The sequence below is a fragment of the Astyanax mexicanus genome, chromosome 15 (genome assembly GCF_023375975.1).
Source record: "Astyanax mexicanus isolate ESR-SI-001 chromosome 15, AstMex3_surface, whole genome shotgun sequence".
Taxonomy (NCBI): domain Eukaryota; kingdom Metazoa; phylum Chordata; class Actinopteri; order Characiformes; family Acestrorhamphidae; genus Astyanax; species Astyanax mexicanus.
In genome coordinates this window covers 21063138-21089474 of record NC_064422.1, presented here as the reverse complement: position 1 = coordinate 21089474, position 26337 = coordinate 21063138, and the positions used below count along the sequence as shown (strand labels likewise).

Below are 26337 nucleotides of genomic sequence, written 5' to 3'. Positions count from 1 at the left end.
TCAATCATCTCTCCCTTCACCTGAAGGTTAACATGACTCAGGTTGGAAGTGTTTTCCCACTTGTGTAACTCCAGACAGGAAAGTAGGCCAGTGGTGAAAGAAGCAGAGAAAGTAGAGCCAGTGCACTTATGCAAGTTCATGTTTGCTTTGGCGTTTTCGCAGAAGCCAACATGGCCCAGAATCTTGACGATTCAATGAAAAAGAGAACGTCAGGGACGTCTGCCGTCAGTGATTCAAAGATTCCCTACAGAGTTTCCTTTCAGACGAGTGTGTAATCGTAGTCCGGCACAGCTCTCTAAACACAGGGCAGATGAGTAAATGATTTGAAGTGGTAGGTTCATTCGAGCAAATAAACAGACACATGGTGAGCGTGGCTTGGTGCGTAAGAAGTTGACGAAAGGGAAATTGATCCCAAATGATCTTTCTGGAACCCTCTCAAAACTGCTACTTTCCGCCGCAAAAAGGATGTACTGACTGGCCGCCTCTGTTTCTCAGAAAACCAGGGGTAAATCAGGGTCCAGCCTGAACTGAGGTCTGCAAAAGCTACAGTTCTCAGATGAGCTTCAAGTGTATCAGATACCAAAAAGGAGGGGCTGTTTCTGCCAAGGTTCACAATAATCTAAGCGCCTCGCTCCAAAAGTCTCTTATTTATTTGATGGTAATTTGATAGATGGTAATGAGACAAATTCTTCTCTGTTTGGCGTTTAGTGTCAAAGTTAAAGCCCAAGTTAGCGGAAATCCATAAAGAGGTATTTTCCATTAATCCATAAACACATTCCATTGATCGTGCTCAGAGAATGAAATGGATGATATCAGTATTTTTATACTCATTTTTGTCTTGGGTTTTATGGCTCCAGCAGGATCGAATGATTTGTTCTGCTTTTGATGCGTTCGACTGTGCGTCACCAAAGAAAAGTATAAAACTGTTGTAATGATGGACATAATGATCCCAAATCTTGCCAGTTTGCTCTAAAACTATTTAAATCCACATTCCTTCCAGTTTCAAAGAATCTGATGCTCGGATAGCCTCTGTTCATTGGCATGCATCTTCTTTTCAAGAATCTAAGGTATTGCCTATTTGAATATGGTTATTTTTTTAAAAAGCTGGGGTTTTATCTGTGCTTTAGCCTCCTGTCTATACTAAGCCATCAACTCGGCCTTCTCCAGGTCATCAAGCCTTTTATATAACCTTATTTTTCACCCTATCCTATGTGAAACAAACTTCACATCCACCTCCACCCAATCTCCTCTCTTTATTTAGACCACTACTCTTATACAAGGGGCACCAGCTTTCCACTCAGACTACAGAGAAGAGGACATAGAGGACTCCTAGCCAAAACTCTGCCCTCCAGTTTCCTCTTTTTAGGGTATGGTTTGCACTATTAATGCAGTTTGCTAGGTAAAAGTAAGCTTCATTAAGATGCTGACATCAAAACGCATGCAAATCTTGAACTTCTTAAGCCCAGTTTTGGCTTCTGTATCTAATCTACACCACAGCCATATGCAATGCCACTTAGCCTACTTCCTAGCCTGATGTGTGACTGTGTTTCTATGAACCTAGTCTAATATTTCCACCTTCGCATTTCTGCTTTCACCTCCTTTGGAATTTGGGAGAAATGCTGTCCGTAGTTTATAGAATAACACAACAATGTTCATTTTACTCAAATATAAACCTATAAATAGCAAAATCAGAGAAACTGATTCAGAAACGGAAATGGTTTCTTAATTTTTTCCAGAGTTGTATGTGTGTAGTGGTGATTGTAAAGCATCCTTTGGTTTCTTGAAAGTCAGTATACAGTTTTGACCCACGAAGGACTAGTATGTTCATGTAAGGGTTTTTGTCTCTGTGTGAACAGAGAATCATTTTAACCATTGTGTGGTGTTCGGGTCTGTGGGACTCGTTTTCATTTTTCATCAAATGATACTAAAAAAATATTTTTTCTAACTCAAACTCATTGGCATTGGCTCATTTTTTGTGAACAACATATTTTAAAACACATTTTCGATAAACACACACTGTTCACCACCAACACCCCCCCCACCCCACACATTTATATTACATACAGTATGTTTGGCCAAGGGCTAATAAACATTGCTTCATTTGTAATTTTGAAACTAAACAAATTTTCTACTCATATCTTGAGTTTAATTCATTTTCTTTTACATTTTATTAAAAAACAAATAAAAAAAGTGTAGAAATGTAACATAAGCAAATATTAACCATGTAAGCTGTTTATATTGCTTGCAATGTAGGTGAAGCAAGCACGTGTAAAGCATTTTAATGTAAAATTGCTAAATTTTGCTGAATTAAATACAAGTAACAAAGTAAACGAGTAACAAAAATATGAACACCACACAAGGGTTAAAAATAGAAAGCTCAACATACAAACATGGACATGTGGGGATGATGCTTTAGTACCAAATCTAGGTAGAAGTTCCATCTGGTTATATCTTGTAGTCTCCACAAACCAACCAATGGTTCAACAACAACAGGAACAAAAAACAGGTCAAACTCCAAATGCTGTCCTGCTGCTGGTTTCACACTGTGTATTTACTTACCTACACTACTGTGAGGAAACCGCAACCAGCAGTAAAAGGACCCTCTGTCTTCACTCGAGTTGATGAAGTTAAAAAGTCATGCGTCAGAAAGTTTGGATCAGCAGCAGCCCTTAAGGCTTGAGCAGAAGTCTAACTTTAAAAACAACCACACCCTCATCAAACCGCAAAGCTTCCACCCTTTCGGAATAATAGACTTGGACAAAGTAGTGAAGCCGAGGTGAAATGACTTGTCAAAAGAATTTTGTTTTAGACTAGTTTGGTTTTGTATGAACAAGTCCTACCTACATTAGTAATTACATTAGCAATTTTGAGATGAAGGATTCATCAGAGTCAGAATTCAGGATTGAAGTCCAAATGGTACCCTGTTCCTATGGTACAGTTTCTATACCATGTGTGCCTGATGACATACTATGACATCCAGAACCTATGTCATATCAGAGAACAAAGGGTCATTGTGAAGGATGAGTAGGCTTTTGTTAGCTGGACATTAAGGATTACTCTCCACCACATGAACATCAAGTTCAAGCCAACAGTGTGCAATGATGAGATTAGTTGAGATTGAATCAAGAGTCTAAGTATGGATGTGTCCAGAAAGTGAGCCAGAGGTGTTCACAAACAAGTTAGTAAACCAATTGGAGACTTGACCCATTGGTTTGGTTTTGGTTTCACACAAGGAAAAATAAATCCAAACAAACCACTTGAGAACATTCTCTCTTATCTAAGGTGGAAACAAGAAAGTAAATACAGGAAGAAGGTCCTGTGTGGATTTTAACATGAATCAACTACAGAGATGGATTTAATCTTGCAGAACACAGCTGATCACATGGTTGAATCCAGATTAGATCACGTTCTCAACGCCAACAAACCACTTCTGTACATCTGGGACCAGGCCGAGACCACTTCCTCTCAAGGGTCTTGTTGGGGTGTTTTAGTTTGCACCCAAGTATGATTACTGTATTCCCAACTGCCCAAACAACTCACAGCAAAGGTGAAAACAGTCAGAATGAACCAGATTTAAAAGCGTTCACAAACAAGTAAGTAAACCAATTGGAGACTTGACCCATTGGTTTGGTTTTGGTTTCACACAAGAAAAAATAAATCCAAGTGCACCAAAATATGTGACAACAAACCACTTGAGACCATATCTTGAGAGCTCTTATCTAAGGTGGAAACAAGAAAGTAAATACAGGAAGAAGGTCCTGAGCTATGGCCTGCTAAGCATCTGTGTCTTTGATCATATGGACACTTGTGTCTTTGGACGCTAATATATGTTTTAGAGAATATACATATATATGATCAGAAAAAGGAATCTGCAAGTGTCTTTGTGTTATGTCCAGAGTTAAAAAAGTTGAATCAATGTAAATGTTACTTTAATCTATATGTTGTTACTTTTTGTTGCTTAATATTTAGTGCCATCCCAGGGTGGTTGTAATTAGTTTTAGTTTTTTTTTATTTAGGACATTAAAATATTTTTATATTAGAAGCCGTACGTCTGCTCTTAATAATAAAATGTTAGTTTCACTGTAAAATTATCGGTGTGTTTTGGGTATAAGATAAAATAAACAATCATGTCATTCCCTGTAAGAGCCAGGCGTGCAACGAGCATCGCAACACACCTTGCGCAGGGTGTACAGAACTGGATTTAGAGGCTTTTACATTTGGAAATAAACTCAAAGAAGAGGGCTTCTCCCACTTAGAAGAAAAATAAAACATGAAATATTACAAAGTCACATAATCTAGAAAGTATACACTCAGGACCCAATTACTGCATCACCTACACCTGATAATGCTTATTCCCTTTGTACTCTAATCCCAAAAATTAATGTCTGTCCTACAGATGTGCCAAATGCAAAACAAGTCATCCCTCTGGCCCAAACACAGCATCTGAAACTGCTGACAAAGGCTAAACGTAAACACTATCTTCAGAACAAAACAGTCCCCTTGCAGCCCTTTCATAAAGACTGCAGCAAATTACAAAGCAGGAAGGTGTTGGGTATTGTCTCTTTTGTGTAAACTGTCTTCAATAACACAGGGCCGCTAATGGCTAACACGGACCACATCAATCTGCCCTGGCCTTTGCACAGGAGGGAAGCTGGACACAGCGGTTTAGGGATGTGATTTAAAGGCTTGAGCTTTCCCAAACACAGCAGAGTACGGCAGTGAGTCAGTCCTGAAGGAATTCAATCGTGTTCCTGCAGAACAGAGGCACGGGCTCCAGTGAGGTGATTACTCTGCAAATATGTGAAAACATAAGAATCTTAAATTTATTGCAGACCCATGTGGATTTAAACAAAAGCAGGCTGATCTGAGCAATCATTTTTAATCATATAAAAACAATGTGTTGTAGAAATTCTAAATCATTTGTTAATAATTAAGAAATGTCAGACACAAAAACACAAAATTAAAGCTTTTTTTAAAGCAGTTTGGAGTAGCTGGAATAATCAATGTATAGTTTGATTTAGTGAATCAATTGAACATAATTCTGATACAGCAAATATAGTGCAAAACATACAGAATTGTAATGCTCCAATATGTATTATACTGCCAGTGCTTCATCCAGTATGTACTGTATTCGAAGAAATAATAATCACTATGTGGAAGATCTTATTTTTTTATAACATGAAATTTTTAACCATCACAGATTGTGGAAACTAGACCTCAAGCAGTTTGGACTGTGTGTCTCTCCACTCTTCCTCCAGACCCTGCTCCCTTGATTTCCAAGTGAAATGTAAATTTTACTGATGATCAGTGATTGTTTGGAGAGTCATGTCTTTCATCTGCTGGTGTTGATCCACTGTGTTTTATTATCAAGTCTAAAGTCAGTGCAGTTTTGTTTTCCCACAAAATCTTACAGCACTTCATGCCTCCCTCTGCTGACAACTTTTATGGAGATGCAGATTTCATTTTCCAGCAGGATTTGGCACACTGCCCACACTGCCAAAAGTACCAATTGGTCTTATATAATATTTACATTTTCTGAGACACTGATTTTTGGGTTTTTATTGGCTGTAATCCATAATCATCAACGGTGAAATAAACTGACGCTTAAAAATAGATCACTCTGTGTATAATACATCTATATAATACAGTATACAAGTTTCACATTTTGAACTGAATTACTGAAATGTAACTTCTTAATGATATTCTAATTTTTGAGATGCATTAGTATTAAGAAACCCTTCTACTGGTTCTGGTTTAAAAAATGATGTGATGACAAACAGTGATTGTTTATACTATCATGCCATGAGGCTTGAATGGCCTTCTATTTATAGCCTTAGCTTAGCTGCTTAGCTTTGGATAACAGCTACTATTACTAGTACTAGTATTTCCATCTAATATAGCTAATAGCAAATTGTCAAGAACTTTTTTTTGCGGTCTTGGTATTGAGAAAGCATGCCTGGTCTTTGGAAAATGAATACACTAAATAATCAGTTTAGACTTGTTCTTAAATTTCTGAAAACCTCTGAGAAGCAAGAGCTTCTGGAGTTGTAGTTATAGTTAGCTCACAGTGAAGCCCAGTGTATGCTCAGTGTTCAGTGCTTCCCCCATTTGTAGTCGCTCTTACAACCTCCCAGTAGAGCCATTTTTTTTCTTTTACCTTCCACAACATGTTTATCAGTCAGGAGAACATCTGTGCGAGCGAGGCGGCGCATGAACGAGTAAACACTCTCCCTGAGTGCCAGTCGCACAAGCGTACACAATCACAGCTGTAAAGGTGCGCACTGTGACTTAGATCCTGAGGTCACGATATCCTCGTAAAAACACGCCCACACAGAGTCTGACACACACAGACAAACATCTTCATTCTGACCCAGATCCTGCTTTCCAAAGCCATGGAAATGCAGCAGTGATCAGCACAGCCAAGCCTGCATGCCTCCTCGTCCCTGGGCTCAGCCGGGAGAAGGGCCTGCCGAGACCCATCTTAAGCACTGACTCTATGGAAACCAGAGCTCAGGCAAAGCAGGCTTCGGCATGCCCCGACTCTATCGGCTTTTCCATCTTGTTGAAGGTCGACTATCTTCCCTACAGATAGAGACGGACGGGCTGGAATCAGAAAAGAGCCTGGGAATTTTTTCCTTCACAGATATCGCCTATTTTTGTCCAGAACTTGTCATAACCTTGAGGGAGTCTCTAAGGGCATAAACTCTGCTACTAGTGTGACACAAATACTCATAAAAGGAATGAATTTCTGGCTGAACTCTTTTCAGCCTCTTTTTATATCTCATCTGCACTTGAGGCCAGCAGTGAGTAACATCATGGCAATGAAACACACAGAATTAAACGGTGTTGGTGTGCACAGATAGACAAATATTAAAAAATGATCTGTCTGACAACATCCTGTCCAAAACGTAGCTCTGTCTTACACCAATGAGTCCAGATCTGGATGCTCCAGATAAGAAGATGAATATAAAAGCATATTTGAAAAGCCTATTGTATAATGATGATGTGATATATAGTATAGTCATATGATGATGCAAATACATTTAATTATGATGCTTCACGGTTAAACAGCAATTCCCCAGAATAGACAGCTTCCTCCTTATAAAGCAGGAAATTAGACATTTCCACAAAATGTAGAAAAAGTAGAAGGATGTTATAATTAATTAATAATTAGTTATTGACATTAAAATTATATGTCACACCATATGGCGCACTTAATAATCCAGGTGCACCTTGTGTATGAATTTTAACACTCAGGCATTAGGAACCGGTAAAGCCATTCTGCTGAAGTACAGCATTTTACAGTAGTTTCAGTTTAGTTCTCCTGTAGTCTGCAACTAACCTCAGCTAGCACTGCTGGAGTAGCATTAGCAGTAGCCGCTAACCGCGCTAAGCTCTAGCTCTTTCGCCATTCAGAGGTGAGTATATTAGACTGTAGCCATCTGCTAACCCCGGATAGCACTACTAGAGCAGCATTAGCATTATCCGCTAACTGTGCTAAGTGCTAGCTCTTTTAGAGGTGAGTATATCGGACTGTAGCCCGCGTGTTTACTGTGTTAAAACAAGCTACTGGCTACTAGCTAATATTGCCCTGGCTTACCGGAACACTTGGGGTTCCTCACTGTAACACAGAGTAACCATGGCTAGCGCTAGCCGTTAGCCTCTAATGCTAATGCTGCTGCATTGTGGAAATCTGGAAAAGCTTACTGTAAATAAACTGAAATACTTTACTCACCCAAATAAACAGTTTTTAAAAGCTAAATCTGTGCAGATTAACATCCAATGCCCATTTTACTTTTGTTTTTAAAGAATTACAGTTTTGTTTACTGCTTACTGTTTAGCTTAGCTTTACTTTTAATTAGTTACCACCACCCAGCGGCGAGACATGCTGAATTAAAAGGAAAACATGGTGACACCCATGTTCCTTACTAATGTTGCATAATGCGCCTTTTAATTTGGTGCGCCTTTTGATTGAAAAAGTTAAGAAAATAGACATTCACTTATAGTGAGACTTACAGTATGAAAAACACTTGTATACTATTGTATAATATTGTATTTTCTAGCATTTGTGGTTTGTTTATATGACGTTATTTAAGCCTACTGACCGCTTCTTGACTGGGGTCATAGAACTGCTTGTGTGATTCGGTCACACAGGCCAACTGGTCAGTTGTTAAGTCATATAAAGCCACGTGTTTGGTGTCTAACAGTTGGTTTATTAGGTCATACAGTCCTACAGACTGTATGGTTGTTAGGCTAATATGGGCCAACAGCTTAGTTTGTTGAGTCCTACAGGCCAAGTTGTTAATTGTTAGGTTGTGTAGGCAAATTGTAGAACAACTGTTTGGTTGCCAAGTCATATAAGACCACTGCATTATTAATTATGTTCTACAGGCCAACTGTGTGAGTGGTTGGTTAGATCATACAGGCATTTTGGTTGGTCTGTAAGTCAAGGTTGGTTTCCAGGACATGATTTATTAAACTATGCAGGACCACTCATTAGTTGTTAGGTCATACACACATGATTGGGGGCATGTTAGGTGATATTGATTGGCATTATACTGGTTTACTGGTTGGTTGTGGTTGAAGATTTGACCACTTCTGGTTCAAGAGGGTCAATGTCCAGCATAGTTTGGTGGTTTCCTGATACACCAACTAAATCTGACTACTAACTGATAAGAGGAACTATACATACAAGCAGGGGAATCACTGTGCCGAACAGTGGCTCTTTAGAACCAGAATTAAAGAACACTGGTCTTGCTGGTTGATGGATTAGATCATAAAGGCCAACTAATAGCATGACTCAATTAAAAATTCCTGGACATTACTTTTACAAAACAGCTGATTAGATACACCTGCTCTTTCTGTCCAGTTGTGTTTTTATTAAAAGAATATTCTTGACTGCCTCAATGGTCTCAATGGTCATTTCATGCCTACCTTACATTAAGGTCTACAGTCAAACAGCGAGGTCAGAGAGTTAAAGAGTGCAGCTTCAATAGGCTCTCTATACTTGAATACAAACTTTACTATGTTTCATATGTTTTTTAGACACTTTATCTCAATTTGCTAAGAATAAACAGGTCTCCAATGGTCGGATTAAGATCTAAGGTCCTTCAAACGAAGCTAAGTGCCAGCTGAGAGGAGGGAGAAGTCATTTGTTTACGAGAGTAGGAATCAACTTTGGTGTAATCACCCGTAATGAGTGTGGAAATGTGTTTATATAAACAGCTACCCTAAACAACAAAGCCTGGCCCTGTGGCATGGAGATGACCCTTGGAAAACTCGGAAAATAGCTCTAGCGGAATCTGCTAAAAGGTCTTCCAGAGCTGGCATGGAAAGATAAAAACGCCAATAAAAAGCTCATGCCCACACCACAGATAAATCATGAGCAGAGGAGAATATGAGAAGGTTACGCAACATCTATTATTCAAGACACGGCAGTGACTCAGCAGCAGAGGGAAAGTCAGGCAGGGTCCGGGGAGACTGAGAGGATGAGCAGAAACGTGGCATGGCTGACTGCCAGAGTAACACACATTCTTACACTGGCACACACTCTGCAGAAAGAGCCATTTACGCTGTCCAAATGTAGGGACATCTTGATTCTTTAGAAATTTTAAAAGTAATGCTTGATGACCTTTGTTACCTTTCAATAGAATAATAAAGTAATGATGCCTTTAAGTCATGTTGGAAATATCATATTTACGAGGTGAGTGCACAGAAACGCCCCCATGAAGTCATATATTCCAGTAGGAAATTCTGAATAATTTGCTGAGCCCAGTCTTTCTTTTGGGGGCGGGTCAATAAAAAAAAAGTAGCCTATTTTTTATCAAATATCAGATATGTTAATACTACTGATACTTATTCTGTATGATGATACTGCTCATCCAATACTGACCAAGAATTGCTCTTGCTTTTTCATTTACAGCAACACTGTATATTGGATCTCTGTCTAAAACACAAAAACAGGAGGAAATGCTTGATTTTTTAAATAATGCCCTTTATCTCTACTGACTCCCTCTGTGTGATTAGGTCAAACAGAACAAGCTGGTTCTTGTTTTCATTTATATGGGTTTAATAGCTGGTTTAGTAGGTCAAAGGTTGGTCTACAGGTTGGTTGCTAGGGTCATGAAGGTCAGCAACTTAAGCCCTATCCAGACAGGATTAGTTTCTCAGGGGGTCCTGGGGTAATTTTCTCTTTTTTAGGGGGTCCTAGTCCAGAACGAGCATGTACATGTTTTTTTTCAGACGTCCTTTAAAAAAAATTACAGGCCAAATTACCTACTGTCCGTGGTCCTCCAGTAATTTTAGTCCCATCCAGACTGACAACTCTGAGTTTTATCACTGAGTAGAAGTGTACAATATTTTTCACAGGCATCCCACTAAAAAACTTATCCCATCTAAGTGGGGCTTTAGTTGTAAGGTCATTTGGGTCGAACAGATGGTTATAAGTAGGTCATAATGGACTAATTGTTGCTTTATTAAGTCGTACAGGACAGGTCCTTTTGGCCAACTGTGTGGTTGATTAGGTCATAGGCCAACTGGTTAATTGTTAATTCCTATACATTGTTGGGTGATATATTGGTCTAATTAGGTTTATTAGGTTATACAGGCCCACCAGTAGGTTGTTAGGTCATATAGATCTAATAATCGGTTTATTTGGCCACAAATTCATACAGTTTTTTTTTTTTTTGTTTAATGCCATGTTTGATCTTTACGCCAAAGGCTTACCTATTTGGTAGTGTAGGCCAACTGCTTAGTTATTGGATTATGTGGGTCATTTGCTTGTAAACCGAATAAACAGAAATCCTATCTTACCTACGATCTTCAAAGCTAAAGTCATCATTTAGAATAATAATGATCACCTAACACTGTATTCCTCAAAAAAATATATAATATTTGACACAAAGTTCGCAGAAAGCTCTACAAATGTATACCTACGTATAAACCTTTTCTCTTTTTTACAAATGTATTGATTTAATAACTTGTAATTGAGTGTTACTTATTTTTTAAATGGTCATATTTAATATTAACAGTGGCTAATACTACTGTATATTAAATAAATGATCATTCATTTGACTTTAAAAACTGTATCAAAAACAATCCACTAAATCACAACAGTTTAATAAAATAAGCTATGCCCCATACACTGACAAGTTCTGACAAAAGCACAACTAGATTTTACATATCTACATAACATGGACTTGGACGTGGACTTGAAAGCAGCATAAGATCTAATACTTGAACATATTGAGTTTTAATATAAACCAGCTACTTTGAATTCATACACAGTATTTAGCTTTCACACTCAGCATTAGGTTCATCAAAGTGTCTTTTGGCTTTAGTCCCTCAGTGGTTGAATCTCTGGGTAAGCAGCCACATGTTTAAGGGACAAAGCTGCCACTGTTGGACTCTTTGCTCCAAAGGGTGCTGAAGCATGGCTGACCCTGTGCTCTGCCCCTGGCTTTCTCAACACTGGGATATGTGATAAGAAGAATATGCTCAATCTTAAATGGGTTTGAACCAAATTCCACAAGATACTTATTTGACAGGCATGAAACTGAAACCACAAGCATGTTATTACACAAACACATTTCTCAAAAGAGTTCAGATGCCAGAAAAAAATTAAATCTTGTTTTCTGATGCTCTTTGAGATGCAGCATGCTATCAGGGCTCGCTGTCTCTCCCGTGATCCTGATACGCAGCCTCTATTCATTATTCTCTAAGCTGCAGTGTGACACTCAGCCAAGCAAAGCATTCTTTGGCCTTTGGTTAGTGTCTGGGGTGGGACAAAGAGAGAAAATAAACACCAACTAATCCTCAAACACAGCCACCCTCTTGGTTCACGAGGTTGGTATGTATTTTATCAAATTTTCAGGGCTTGTCTCATATATTTATTTGCACCATAATCTGCTGGCAGCAATGGAATTTGTTCTTCAATTAAATAAAAATGGATCACAGCCCTACAAATACATCTGTTGTGAATCTGAACTAGTGATAAAGTCTCTGAGCCTTAGAAAGTTTCTTGATACAAGTCTGAACTGTAGCTGTATGCAAGTTAAAATCAGTCTCAGTTGTCTGAGTACGAGCCCTAACTGAGTCTGTGGATTTGACGTTGAGAGTTGAGTATCTAAGTCTCAAGAGTTTGGGAACAAGGCAAGTCATACTTCGAATCTCTGACTATGAGTCTAAATTAGTGAAAAGTCCAAGTGAAAGTCTGAGTTGAGTGTCTGGGTGCAACTCGGTGTCAAGTCTTTGTGTGTGAGTCTTTGAGTGTCTTGAGCCTTTGGGTCGAGTCAATTGGTGTGAGTCTAAGTTGAGCCTTGAGTTACCATGGTGCAGGTCTGAGCTGAGTCTCAAGTGTCTGGATGCAAGTGCAAGTCACATCTCAAGGTTTAAAGGTTAAGTCTTTAAAGGTTAAGTCTGTGGGTGTTAATCTTAGTCGAGTATCTGGATGTGAGCCTAAGTTGAGGGTTAAAATCTGTGGGTCTTGATCTTAGTTGAATCTCTGGATGTAAGTGAAATTAAGGGTTAAGAATTTGGGTGTAAGTGTAAGTTGAGGGTTAAGTCTGTGGGTGTTAGTCGAGTCTCTGGATGTAAGTGTAAGTTCAGGGTTAAATTTTTGGCTGTGAGTCTAAGTTGAAGGTTAAGTCTGTGGGTGTTGGTCTTAGTTGAGTCTTTGGATGTGAGTGTAAGTTGAGGGTTAAGTCTGTGGGTGGACAAAGTCTTTGTGAGCAATTCCATACAGGCAGGACTTCTAATTGTAATTCTATAGTTTTACTCACTGGAGCATCAATCTTGATGAGGGCAATGTCAGCTTTCTCGTCCACATCCTTGATCTTGGCATCGTAGGTGGCACCTGACTTCAGCTCCACTTTGACCCGATGCTTGTTGGCCACCACGTGAGCATTGGTGACGATCAGCCCGTCTTCAGACACAATGAAACCTGAACCACTGGCCACTGCCACCTCCCGCTTTGAAAAGACCATCCTGTAGGGGAAGAAAATGAAGAGTAAAAAGAGACAGGTCAATTCTACAATTACTATAAAAAATACTATCAGAATGTTAATCTTAGAATGCTCAGTTACTGCTGGTGATTAAAAGCATTGTAGATTTTTGTTCACTGTTAAATAGTTTCACCCTGCAGACTCTATTTTAGATTTTATTTTACCTTCTGAAAGCGCTCCTGTACATAGTGATTAGTGGATGCAGTGATAAAATCAAAGGATCAAAACTGGATTTAAGCAGCCAATACTCAATCCAATAAAATATGTCTTGATCTGCTCTGATCTTCAGAATCAGTTTGGGACATTGCTAGTAACAAAGTATAATAATGTCATTTGCAATGTATATCATGGAAAAACAGTGCTGTGATGTTATAAACTGACATGCCAAAAGTCATGGGACAGTATTATGGTAAATTATCATGAAATGTTACCTCAAGGTATGACTTGGAAAGCCCCACACTTGTATAATTTGCAAGGTGCTATCTTGTGAGTAAGGCTGAAATCTGACCAGTATGCTCTTGGCAAGGTGACATGAATTATGGACTTTGAGCAAGGCCTGAGAGTGGGTACCATATGAATAGGACAATCTGTTTTCGAAGTTGTGAAGGCATCACCACCCATAGTGGACAGTGGAGTGGGTGGTAATGATGACGATGGTAGTGACTGGTGGCGTCTGGTTAGAACTGTCCATTGTTTCTAAAGACAAGCAACCCAAGCAAAAATCATATCCACATTCAATGCCTAGTGAACAATACTAGTTCCTGTCCTATCACTTTTGGCATTTCTGAGTCTTTCTTCCACATTATGCACCCTAATGGAATTTGCTGCAAAATTCCAACAACTCTAGACATCTAACATTAAAAAAAACTCTTCCAGAATGCATCATGCTCTCCTTCAAGAGTTCCAACAGTTCCATGAGCTGTGGATGGTTTTACTGCTGATGCGGAAAGTTCACACAGGCAGGATTGGCAGTATGAGGTTAAGCGGCTCTTGTGAGTTTTGTGTGAGAGACACTTTGATGAGAAAGTTAATTTTCAGCATCTACATTCCACAGAGATACGCTCCCTGAGGGCCAGAAGTATGTTCACAGTTCAGCAAGCCTAATGCCTTTCTGCCAGAGCAGACAGAGAGGGAACTTCCTCTGATGAATAACTCACAGAAAACATATGGGCTGAGATCCAAACTCACTCCACTCCAATCTCTCTCGCACCACTGCACTACATCCTACTTTTTGCAGCGGCACCAAGGTCTTGCTGGGCTGTCTGCTGATTATATTAGTTATCAAAGAGAGGGGTATTGATTCATTTGACAGCAGCCAGAGTCTCTGGGAGGATAGATGGTGCTCTCTCCCACTCGTCACTCGCATTGTAATGCTGGCTAGCACAGGTGTCTGTTGGCTGATTAAGCAAAGCTGGGGATCTGGTGATTTCCTCCCAGTTTGTTTGCTGGCTAGCAGTGTTATTTCGTTAACAAAAATTATGAGAAAAACTAAATAAAATTGAATACTTGGAAACGTCTTCAACACCAAGATATTTAGAAAGATAAGCTTATCTTTCTAAGGGCGGTAACGCATGTAATGTAACTCTGTTAGCTAGGTTAGCTAGTTTGATATGTATTGATATATATTTTTTCTAACCCTCAACGCTTCTGTCAAAAAACTCTGAAGGCAGATTTCTCCTCTGTTTCTGTTTATACAATGAAGAATTTGTGTTTTAAGTTTTTAACAGATAGAGAATCTGTTCTGCTATATAATTTACTAAGTAAAGAAGATTAAATAATCTGTGTAGCTGCACATAAATGGAGCAAAACACTGCTGTTACTGGACTGGATGAGTTTCAGATACACTTGTTAAGTAATGTAAGTCTAGTCTACTGAAAGCCAGTAATGTTAGTATAAATCTGTACTGCAGTAGAAGTGTATAACTTCTGAAACTTTCAGGCTTTATTTGTCCCCCCATATTTACAGGTCACTTGCTTTAAAACATTTTAATGTTGGCATAATTTAAATGCAACAAAACCTAAAGGCTGTTATTTTAATAAACATTAGCAGAAAATAATCTCAAAATATTAACACACACCCAAAATACTTTTTATTTGACAAAAATTCATTAGACTAAAACTAGACTAAAATGCTGTTTGTTTTCATCAACTAAAACTAGACTAAAACTAATAATAACTAAAAGATGTCCCTAAAACTATTAGACATTTTAGTTAAAAGACTAAGACTAAAACTAAATCTAAGATTAAAACTAGACCAAAATGCTGTTTGTTTTCGTTGACTAAAACTAATAATAACTAAAATGTTCCTAAAACTATTAGACATTTTAGTTAAATGACTAAGACTAAAACTAAATCAAAGACTAAAGACTAAAACTAAATGAGCTGCCTAGTGATGCTGCGCTGGCAGCAGTTCGAAAAGAGGCTGTTGGGAGAACTGTGAGTAGGTGGGTTAATATGCTAAGCTAAATTGTGAAGAAAAGTAGGAAAAAAAAAACACAAAAAAAAAATCCAAAATACATTGTTGAAAGTTGCTAATTCTTAGAGAAGTCAGAATTTAATTAATGCATCGTTAAAACTGTGTAGCCCTGAACTGCTGAGATATCTTGTAAGTGAAGATGTGTTTCTACTATCTATCACACTCTCCTCAAACTCTCCTCAAACAGTTTACATTCTGAATCAACAGCTGCACAGAAGAGACCAGGGAATTGTCCTTCAGTCTGGGGTGTCCAGTCTTCTACACAAACAGCCAGTGTGGCTGCAAGTTTTCATTCCCAACAAGCCGCAGCCCACCTGATCTCACTTGCTCTCAGCCCTCAAACAATTGATAATTGTACTCCTGGATGTGTGGGAATGAAAGTCTGCACCCACACTAACCCTTTGTGAAAAGGTCTGGCCACCCAGACCTTAGATCTTTCCATCACTCTCTGATTTATCTCCTGCATTTATCCTCTGTGTATATCCCAGTTCCTCTGTTTAATCCTCCTTGTAAACTTGGCCTACTTGCATCCTAACTGCAACATCCAGCCAACAGAACGAGACGCTTGTTTGGAGTCTTGTTTCTCTCAGTGCTCTGGTTCTTTCTCATGTTTCATGTAGTGGAGTATCCCTTTTTGAGTCTTTTTACTTTTATTTCTTTTCTGAGTCTTGGTTAATCTCATTGGATATTAATTATACTTCTCTAGGAAGCATCTTTTTGAATCCTATTGGTGCTTCTTTGTGGTTTCATTTTTAGTCTTGATTCATCTTAGTGGCTAAATCAGATTTTTTGCTCAATATGGCTCAGATCTTATTTTTTTCATGGCTGTGTAAACGTGCCAATTCCGTTCAGATTCAGATTTGAGTCACTTATATATATGCTTTCATAATGCAGACATATCAAACCATGTTTGGTCCAAAGCAAATAGAGGTTTGTAACACCTTTAACACCTGCTATTTAGATTTAGTCCAAACTGACTTAATAAATGAGAAAAAAAGTTCCAAACAAGGCACATGTACCAAACAAACTTGACAATTAGTAATTCATTAAACACAGTTAATAACACATTACCAGGTTGAAGTGATTCAAATCGATTTTTTTTGCTTAATGGGGCTCAGATCTGATTTTTTCATGGCTGTGTGAACGTGCCAAATCCATTTTTTTAATCAGATTTGAGACACTTTCATATGTGGTTCTAAATATATCTAGATGTATCCGATCCATGGACATGCGACATGAATGTAAACGGTTAAATCTGTATTTTTGTTTTTACACATGCGCTAATTGCATCTCTCTCATACCCACACATCTCTTGGTGCAGCTGTGCAGCTATAGCTGCACAAACAGCAAAAGCCTGATCTTTTTCCACCTCCTTGACCTGAGCATGTTCTTCAGACCAGGTGTTTACTCTCCACTCCAGCAAAAGATGCTCCACATATGAGCTGCTAACTCATCCATTTTTCTATATAAAGCTACGAGTCGTCTGTCAAATATGGCGTTTTTGTTGTTGGTGAAGAAGGCGACGTTTATGCACGTATCAATGTGCGCATGTGAGGTGTTTTAGGGACAGATTTAGGATCACAATACACACAGATACAGGCCACTTACGTTTGTGAATGTGAACCGTCAAGAGAGCCAAATCTGATCTGAGCAAAAAATCAGATTTGAGCAACGTGGCTTGTAAAGTAAACCTATAGCCTTTGTTATTCTCTTATGGCGTTTTCACACCAGCAGTATTTAGTACAGTTAAAACTGTTAAAATTCAGAAAAGGTGGTCTCAGTCTGGTCCCAAACAAGCTCCGGAGAGGTTTGTTCGCGGTGAGAAAGTGATCTGACCTTGATTCAACTCAAGTATCAAATATACCCCTCATGTTTGAGCTAAATGGCTGTTCAGGTGCAGTTTAACCTGATTTATTACCCAGAATATTATCACAGCTATTAACAAATGCCATCTCTGCTGCTGCTCCGTGCTAAACTGTTTTTACACTGAACATGTACAGTATGTGCAGCTTTCGCTTCTTAGCGTTAAAGTAGTTTTGTACTGTACATATACAAATATACATCCAAATATATACAATATGATTACATGCTCATAACACATATTAAGGCTACACAGGAAATTTGGCAGTGTTAAATCAACACTGTTAGTGTTAAATCAACACATAAGGCTTTGCTTTTAGAGAGTTTCTATTTTTGAGTCTTGGTTCCTCAGTAATGTTTTACATGTTCTTTAAGAGTTTCTAATTTTGAGTATTGGTTTCTTCTTCATGTTCTTCTTAGCCTTAAGCTCTTAAAGGGTTTCTATTTTCATGCTTTCATAGTACTTTTTCTTTAGACTTTAATGGAGTCTCTATTTTTGAGTCATGGTTTCTCCCAGAGGTTTTTCTTCATGCTCCTAGATTTCCTTTGATGTTTAAGTCTTGTTTCCTGTTAGTGTTTTATCCTCATGCTTCTACTGTATTCTATTCTGAATATTGATTCCTCTCAGTGGTTCTTTCCCATGGTCCTAGTTTTTTTTATAAGCTGTCTTCCTAGGTTCCTCATTAGGGGAGTGGACAGTTGTGTCTGGAAAGCTCCTTTAAGACAATGTCTGCTCTAAAATGTGGAACACAGATGAAACTGGATTCAGGTACACTACACAGAACAGGATCTTCTGAATGTTGCCTGATATTGCTAAGACACAGCAATCTTTAAGAGTTATGAAAAGAGGTTATGAAAGAGATTAAAACCAGCAGCGAATGAATGAACATGCCTTTAAGCTCATAAAGGTCTGTTCAAAAACATCCAAAAAATGAAAACAGGCGAAGCTCTGTAACAGATGTTACAGAGAAGCCAACAAATGTGAATGTTTCTGTTTAAAGAAAGTAGAAAGAATGGTCATAAAAGACATATCAGGTCAGTGAGTCACTGAGCCGTTCTGTAAGAGGACATACTTGCGGTAGAGTTCGATATGAACCACAGCTGGGGCAATTTTCTCAACCACATCAGCGATAAAGTTGTATTTGTGCCGTGGGCTCTCTGGATTCTCTTTTTGACCTGCAACACAAGACAGAGTTATGTATGAGCACCATTTGGGGTTTAGTAGAAAACAGATAGCTATAATATGCTCTTACTGTCCCCTTTAAAAAATACTTATATTCTTCTACCTTACCTTAGATATTCTTATATTCTTAGAAAAAGTACTGGTACTGGTTAGAAGCACCAGTTAGGGGTTACCAATAATGACAGTGAGTGGAAACACATTTTGGGAGGTTTCCAATAAAGTGGCCAATAAGTGGATAAAGTAAAGCACGAGACAATAGTTACATGAGTTGAGTTCAGAAGAGTTACTCACTTCCCTTTTATTGTAAACCTCAGAAATATATGCAATATATTTAAAATATTTTTAATATTGTCACAGGCAATGTACTATATGGACAAAAGCATTGGGACACCTGCTTGTTCAGGGTTTTTTTTTTTTCAAAAATAAGGGTAAAAGTTAATCCTTCTTACATCCCAAATTTCAGTACTAGGGGACTTTCTACAAGTCAATGCTGGAGTCTGGAGAATTACTATAATGTTATATTAAAATGTTATTGTTGAAAAATCAGCTGTTTCAGCTGCAAATACATCTCTGATAAAGACCACCTAAAATGATGAATTTCTTTGATTTTACCAAATTGAAAACCTCTGGAATATAATCAAGAGGAAGATTGATTATCACAAGCCATCAAACCAAGCTGAACTGCTTGAATTTTTGCACCAGGAGTAAAGGCATAAAGTTATCCAAAAGCAGTGTGTAAGACTGGTGGAGGAGAGCATGCCAAGATGCATGAACACTGTGATTAAAAAAACAGGGTTGCTCCACCAAATATTGATTTCTGAACTCTTAAAACTTGATGAATGTGAACGTGTTTTCCTTGGATTATTAGAAGTCTTAAAGCTCTGCATCTTTTTTTGTTTTTAGCCATTTCTCTTTTTCTGCAAATAATTTGGGACTTTGGGAGAAATGTTGTCCATAGTTTATAGAATAAAACAACAATGTACATTTCACTTTTAAATATATACCTATAAATAGCAACATCAGAGAAACTGATTCAGAAACTGAAGTGGTCTCTTATTTTTTTCCAGAGCTGTATATCTATTAAAAAATAATGCACTTGAGTTCTCTTAAGTCTCTGCACAGACCATCAACAATAAACCAATAGGGTGTCAGAGTGATATATGTTTATACTTTATACTTATTTAACCACAATCAAATGATAGATAGATAGATAGATAGATAGATAGATAGATAGATAGATAGATAGATAGATAGATAGATAGATAGATAGATAGATAGATAGATAGATAGATAGATAGATAGATAGATAGATAGATAGATAGATAGATAGATAGATAGATAGATAGATAGATACTTTATTGATCAGGTATGTATAATACACATAAGTAGCCAGATGGAAAATGATAAGTTATCAGAGTATCAGAGTAACAAAGTGCTCCAGAGTGTCCTATTCTATTGGCAATACTTTTAATTAGAAGTAATGTTAAAAAACAGTTAGACTTCAAGTGTAAAGCTTCCAGAAAGTGTCTGAACACGCAGCCGAACAGTCTGATGAAGTCTTCAAAACCTTACACTGATAATAAGCCTGTAATAAAGGCTTAAGGAAGACACGTAACTTCAGAAATATCTTATAAAACTCTGAATAATGTCCTTTTATAACTGGAGTACATGTAACACCTTACCTAACCTTGCGTAACCCACGTTTCACAACATCTGCAAGCAGAAACATCTGTAAAACTTCCTTTCCCACTTCCTTTGTTGACTCTTTTTTTCTCCACATAGTTCCCATGGGTCCTCCCCCCAGCCCACTGAGATTAGCTGTTTTTAAGCAGCACCTTCACCAAAAAACTGCAAACTGTTTATGGTTTTTAGGGGTTTTACTCAAAAGTATGACACAGCATGGGCTGACTAGCACAATTACCATAAAACAGGAACAGCTGGGAGAGCTCATCAGAGCCATGTGCTGTGTGGAGCTAGCTAGTCACACATGCTAAGCTGCTTCTTGTTTTTTTTAGAGGATAATGTGGAAGCTCTTAAACTTCAAAAACTTCCCATTTTCTTAAATCTTTTCAACCTTTAAAATCCTCTGGCATGTGCATTTATTTATAATTTAATTAAAAGCCATCCTAATTTTAGCTGTTTTTAGCATGTTAGCATACAATGTTCCCTTTGAGAGAGCAAATTTCATACAAACACTGTGTAACAATACATTTTTTTCAAGATTTACTCTGAATGAACACATTAGTACAAATATAGAGGAATGTTAGACTATATATACATATATATATTTATATATTTAAATCATATCAATTTAGTGGCTTTTTATCATTATTTTCTTCTGCATTTTATAACTGTTAAGAAAACCATATGGAATTAGTAGCAAACAAAAAAGTGTTAAACAAAGCAGAATATGTTTTATATTTTAAATTTATCAAAGTACCATATTTTTTGCATTATAAGGCACATTTACAATTCTTTAAATTTCTCAAAAATCGTTAGTGCAACTTATGTATGAATTTTACTAGTCAGGTATTAAGGAACAGTAAAGCTACTCCGCTGAAGTACAGCTTTATACAGGAGTTTTAGTTTGGTTCTCCAGCACCAAGACTCGAGGCAAGAGCAGCATTAGCATTAGATGCTAACCGCACTAAGCGCTAGTTCTTTCGCCGTTTAGAGGGAAGTATATCGGACTGTAGCCTGCGCCTTTACCATGTTAAAACAAGCTATGTGGGACAAACCGCTAGCTAATATCACCCTGGTTAACTGGAACACTCAGAGTTCCTCAGTGTAGCGCTTTCAGGCGGCATTAGCCGCTAACCGCGGCCAGCACAAGCGACAGATGACAGATTTGGCTGGATTTTCTTAGTCAGCTTTATGAGGTAAATTTACCTGGAATGGGTTTGAGTTAACAGCTGTGCTGAACGTGTCAAGAGTTAAGAATTTCTTGAATTGCTCTCTTAATGTGTTTGAGAGCATCAGTTATGAAGTTGTGAAGAGGTAGAGAAGGTATACAGTGAATAGTCCTATTTGAGTAATGTTCTAATCCATATTATCACTACTAAACTAAGTAAAGAAAAAATACTTTAAAACAATGAAGATCAGTCAATTAAAAAAAACATGTACTGTGAAAGGATTCTCAATGCAGTCTAAAATTGTATAAAAACGTTATGATGAAACTGGCTCTCATCAGGACCACCCAAGGAAAGGAAGAGCCAGAGTTCACCAGTATACCAGCCTCAGAAACTGAAAGTTACTTATTTTAAAAGATTTTACTAATTTAAAGCCAACAGTAGCAGGTGAGGTCCATATTATAACTAATAAGTAAAGTAAAGTAAAGTAACTAAGTTAAGAAAAAAATCAAGAACTGTCAAAGGATTCTTAATGCATAAAACCATATAAAAACGTTATGATGAAACTGGCTCTCATCGGGACCACCCAAAGAAAAGGAAGAGCCAGAGTTCATCAGTTTACAAGCCTCAGAAATCCAAAGTTAACAGCACCCCAGATAATAACCACCAAATACTTCACTGCAATTCTGGATGAGTTCAGTGTTAATTTGCAATCTAGGATAAAATATACTTTAATCATTACTGTTTTCTTTTTGACACTTGCGGAGAGTTCATCCAACTAATAATAATAATTTAACTTAATTCTTTCCACCATATTTAGCCGAGGTAAAGCTTAAGCTGTAAACTCTGTCATGGTAAAATATTAAAGTAATACAGATTATGTAATTAAATTAAAATGTATCCAAACAAAACAAGGTCGTCATGAACGATTCACTTTGTGTCTACAACACAAGGTCAATCTGGTTTTCATTAAGTGCCGGTTTTCTCTAAAATTGTCCCTGTTGTTCAGCTTGCCAAGACAGGGTGGACCAAAAATAAAAAAGTAATTAAGCTGGAAATGTATGAAAAATATGTTACAGATTTGTTAAGTTTTAAGGGTCAAAAGGCACAGTTTTCTGGTAATGACCTTGTCATGATAATCTGCTCTCTTCGTGACTTGTGCTTGGCATAGTGGAATCTCTTTACTGGAACTGTTTGTGCTCCGTAATATGAAAATGGTTGTGAATCTGTTGAGTCTGAAGGATTTTACTAATTTGAAGCCAGCAGGAGCAGGCCTGGTATGTCTCAGCCTGCGCAGCATTTTTATATAATGGTAATTATTCTGTCCACAGCAGAGAGAAAATGTGCTAAAGAGCATCATTAAATGCAAAACAGCTTCAATGCTCGTACCTTGTAGACTGTAAATAGGACTATAAGCTCTCTGTAACGTATCAGACGCTGCACACAGTGGTTACATGACAAATCCCCCAGTTTAGTGCAGTTAACCACAGTAATTAGCTCAGCATTAGTTTGGTGTTGTTTCCAAGAAAGGCATGTTCTTTTTTTTACCCACAGTTCAATGCTGGGGGTGTATGTACTGCTGTAGTCTGGCATCAAGGATGGTGCTAATAGATTTAAGGGTATCTGTTGCAGAGGGTCCTATTCTATTGTCAGCATTTTAAACGTAGCTGAATACAGTTTGGACAAATCATTCAGTGTGTTTTCTTTCTTTTTATAATGTTTTACATTGTAAATTTAATATTGAAGACTCTAAGCTATACACAAATTATTTTGTACAAATAAAAGCTCTGAAAAAAATAAGAGACCACTTAAAAATGATGAGTTTCTTTGATTTTACCAAACTTAAAACCTCTGGAATATAATCAAGAGGAAGATGGATGATCACAAGCCATCAAACCAAGTTGGACTGCTAGGATTTTTGCATCAGGAGTGGCATAAAGTTATCCAAAAGCAGTGTGTAAGACTGGTGGAGGAGAACATGCCAAGATGCATGAAAACTGTGATTAAAAAACATGGTTATTCCACCAAATATTAATTTCTGATCTGTTAAAACTTTATGATTATGTATTTGTTTTCTTTGCATTATTTAAGGTCTGAAAGCTCTGCATCTTTTTTGTTATTTCAGCCATTTCTCATTTTCTGCAAATAAATGCTATAATTTTATTTGGAATTTGGGAGAAATGTTGTCTGTAGTTTATAGAATAAAACAACAATGTTAATTTGACTCAAACTTTTTTTTGACTCATTTTTTGGATATTAATTAGAAGGGTTATCCACTAACATATGGAAATTAGCGCATATGGCTCCATTGTTCCCTTTCTGATCTTAGAACAGTATAAGAAGGTCAATCTTTCACTCTCTCTCTTAGCAAATGTGCACAATTTGAACAATCTGTTTTTATTCTGACTTCATTAAATTTCTCTCCTCAAGAGAATAAGATTAATGTGGTTGTCCAACCAAATAAAAAGCTAGTTATCTGATTTCATTTCTTGTATCTGGGCCTTGGGATTGGAATGCATTACGCAGGCACTCCCACCTAAAAACAACACTGAACAGTGAATCCAATTCAAAGGTTATCGGGACGATCGCCTAATGAAATAAAACACTTAACTCAATTACAGAAAGCACTTTACTGAAGGGCGGTGCTTATAACAACTTTGATGTCAATTGACGTAGACATATATAAGCACTTATTTTAACACCTGCTGAGGTAAAGCCACATTAAACTACCAAATGCAACCTTTATGATCTTCAAATCAAGGTTTTCAGAGCTAAGTTATCACTGTTGGTCCCCTGAGCAAGGCTCTGTGTTGAGCTGGTTTGAGTGGATCAGACTGAACCACTCGTACCAGAACAACACACACCAACACACCACCACCATGTCAGTGTCACTGTAGCACTGAGAATAATTTGCAACCCAAATAATAGCAGCCTTCTGGAGGTCCTTGCCATTAAAGAACAGCGTAAATGTAGAATAATGGTGTGCAGTGTTCATTTTTTGGCCAAATTGTGGTCAAAAAAGTTTCATTTTGGTCTCAACATGGCTTCTGGCAAACTGCAAACTGGCCTTTTTTAATGGTGTTCGCTAAACAATGGCTTTCTTCTTGCCACTCTTCCATAAAGACCACAATCGTGAAGTGCACAACTAATAGCTGCCCTGTGAACAGATTCCCCCACCTAAGCTGTGGATCTCTGCATTTCATCCATAGTCACCATGGGCCTCTTGGCTGCATCTCTGATCAGTGCTCTCCTTGTTCGGCCTGTAAGTTTAGGTGGACAGCCTTGTCTTGGTAGGTTTACAGTTGTGCCATACTCTTTCCATTTCTGGATAATGGATTGAACAGTGCTCTGTGAGATTTGTTTGCTCTTTTTAAGGCTTGGGAAATCTTTTTATAGCCTAAGCCTGCTTTAAATGTGTCCACAACCTATACTTGACCTGTTCTGGTGGGTTCTTTGGATGTCATGATGCTGTTTACTCCCCAATATTCTCTTAACCAACCTTTGAGGCCATCACGGAGCAGCTGTATTCATATTGAGATTAGATTACACACAGGTGGACTCTTTTTTGTCATTAGCAGTCATCAGGCAACTTCTGTATTTAATTTGTTGCACTCAGAGACACTTTACATTAAGTGTCCCACTTCACAATTGTATACCACTTTGTATTGGTCGTTTAAATTAAATTTAATGAAATATATTTATGTTTGTGGTTGTAATGTAACAAAATAGGGAAAAGAAATACTTTTGCAAGCCACTGTATATATTTTTCAGCATGTGTTTGGATGTGTAGGAATGTGTCAGTCATTGCCCTGATAGCAATAACAGTTAAGTGCTGTTTTGGTTGCATTAAAGCCAGAACATAATCAAAATACCAGACCTTCTCTCCTGGGTGGAATACTGACGTCACTTCTCCAGCAACTCTGTGCTCCTGACACTCACAGAAGCACAAATCTTACTGCCTTATTCCAGAAGATGGAGGTCACTTAGATCCGACCTGCTGCCAAAACCTTCTTCCCATAGAGAGCACATGAAGTACTGGCAGGAGAGCAGGACACATCTCCTCTGATCTCCTTTGGCCAGAAAAGGCATGAAGGAGAAGAGAGCTGGAGGAGGGTTCAGTCTTTATGCTTTCTGGCCTGAGAGGCTTGTGTGACACAGCGCGGTGTGGTATTCCTAATTTAACAACTCAGCAAACACCATAAATATATTTCTCAGCACAGAGCTGGTCTTGGCTGGACATTTCTGGATGGTGGGCCCAGTCAACCAAACAGAGACACTGATGTTTTTAAAACATTAGTACCAATGATGTGCTTAATAAAGTGGCTTTAGTGAAAGTACAAAGGTAGATGTTTCTAATAAAATGGCCAGTGAGGGGAAGTACAAAGATGGGGTTTCTAATAAAGTGGCCAGGGTATGTGTTCATTATAAATCGACCAGTTAGTAGAAGCACAAGGTAGGAGTATCTAATAAGGTGGCAACTGGGTGGAAGTACAAAGTTGGGGTCTCTAATAAAGTGGCCAGTTATAAGAAGCACAAGATAAGTGTTTCTAATAAAGTGGCAACCGAGAAGAAGTACACTGTTGGGGTTTCTAATAAAGTGGGCAGTTAGTGGAAGTACACGGTACGTGTTTCTAATAAAGTGGCCAGTGAGTGGAAGCACAAGGTAGGTAGTAATTAAGTGGCCAATTGGTGGTAGTACACACTAGATGTTTCCAATAAAGTTGCCAGTGAGTAAAAGCACAAGGCTGGTGTACAAAATTAATGTTTTTTTTTAAAGTGATCAGTTAGTAGAAGCAAAAGCTATGTTGTTTCGGTACCACTTTAAAATAAGACTACCTTTACAAAGGGGTTATAAATTGTTTACAATTAGTTTATTAATGATTACTAATTAGGTTGTAAATGTTATTAATAATCAGTTAGAACACATACGTAAAAAAGGCCAACAATATACTATATTATATACTATATA

The 26337-nt window shown here is 37.9% G+C and overlaps 1 protein-coding gene across 1 annotated transcript in view; it reads right to left on the bottom strand.

Annotated features, from left to right (window-relative positions):
- htra1b (HtrA serine peptidase 1b) overlaps window positions 1-26337 on the bottom strand; it is a 54915-nt gene that overhangs the window by 20508 nt on the left and 8070 nt on the right. Inside the window, exons 2-3 of the mRNA XM_022669165.2 lie at window positions 18410-18512; window positions 12780-12984 (exon numbers count right to left, since the gene is read on the bottom strand). Of these exons, the coding sequence (XP_022524886.1) occupies window positions 12780-12984; window positions 18410-18512 (308 nt within the window). The remainder of the gene's footprint in view (window positions 1-12779; window positions 12985-18409; window positions 18513-26337) is intronic.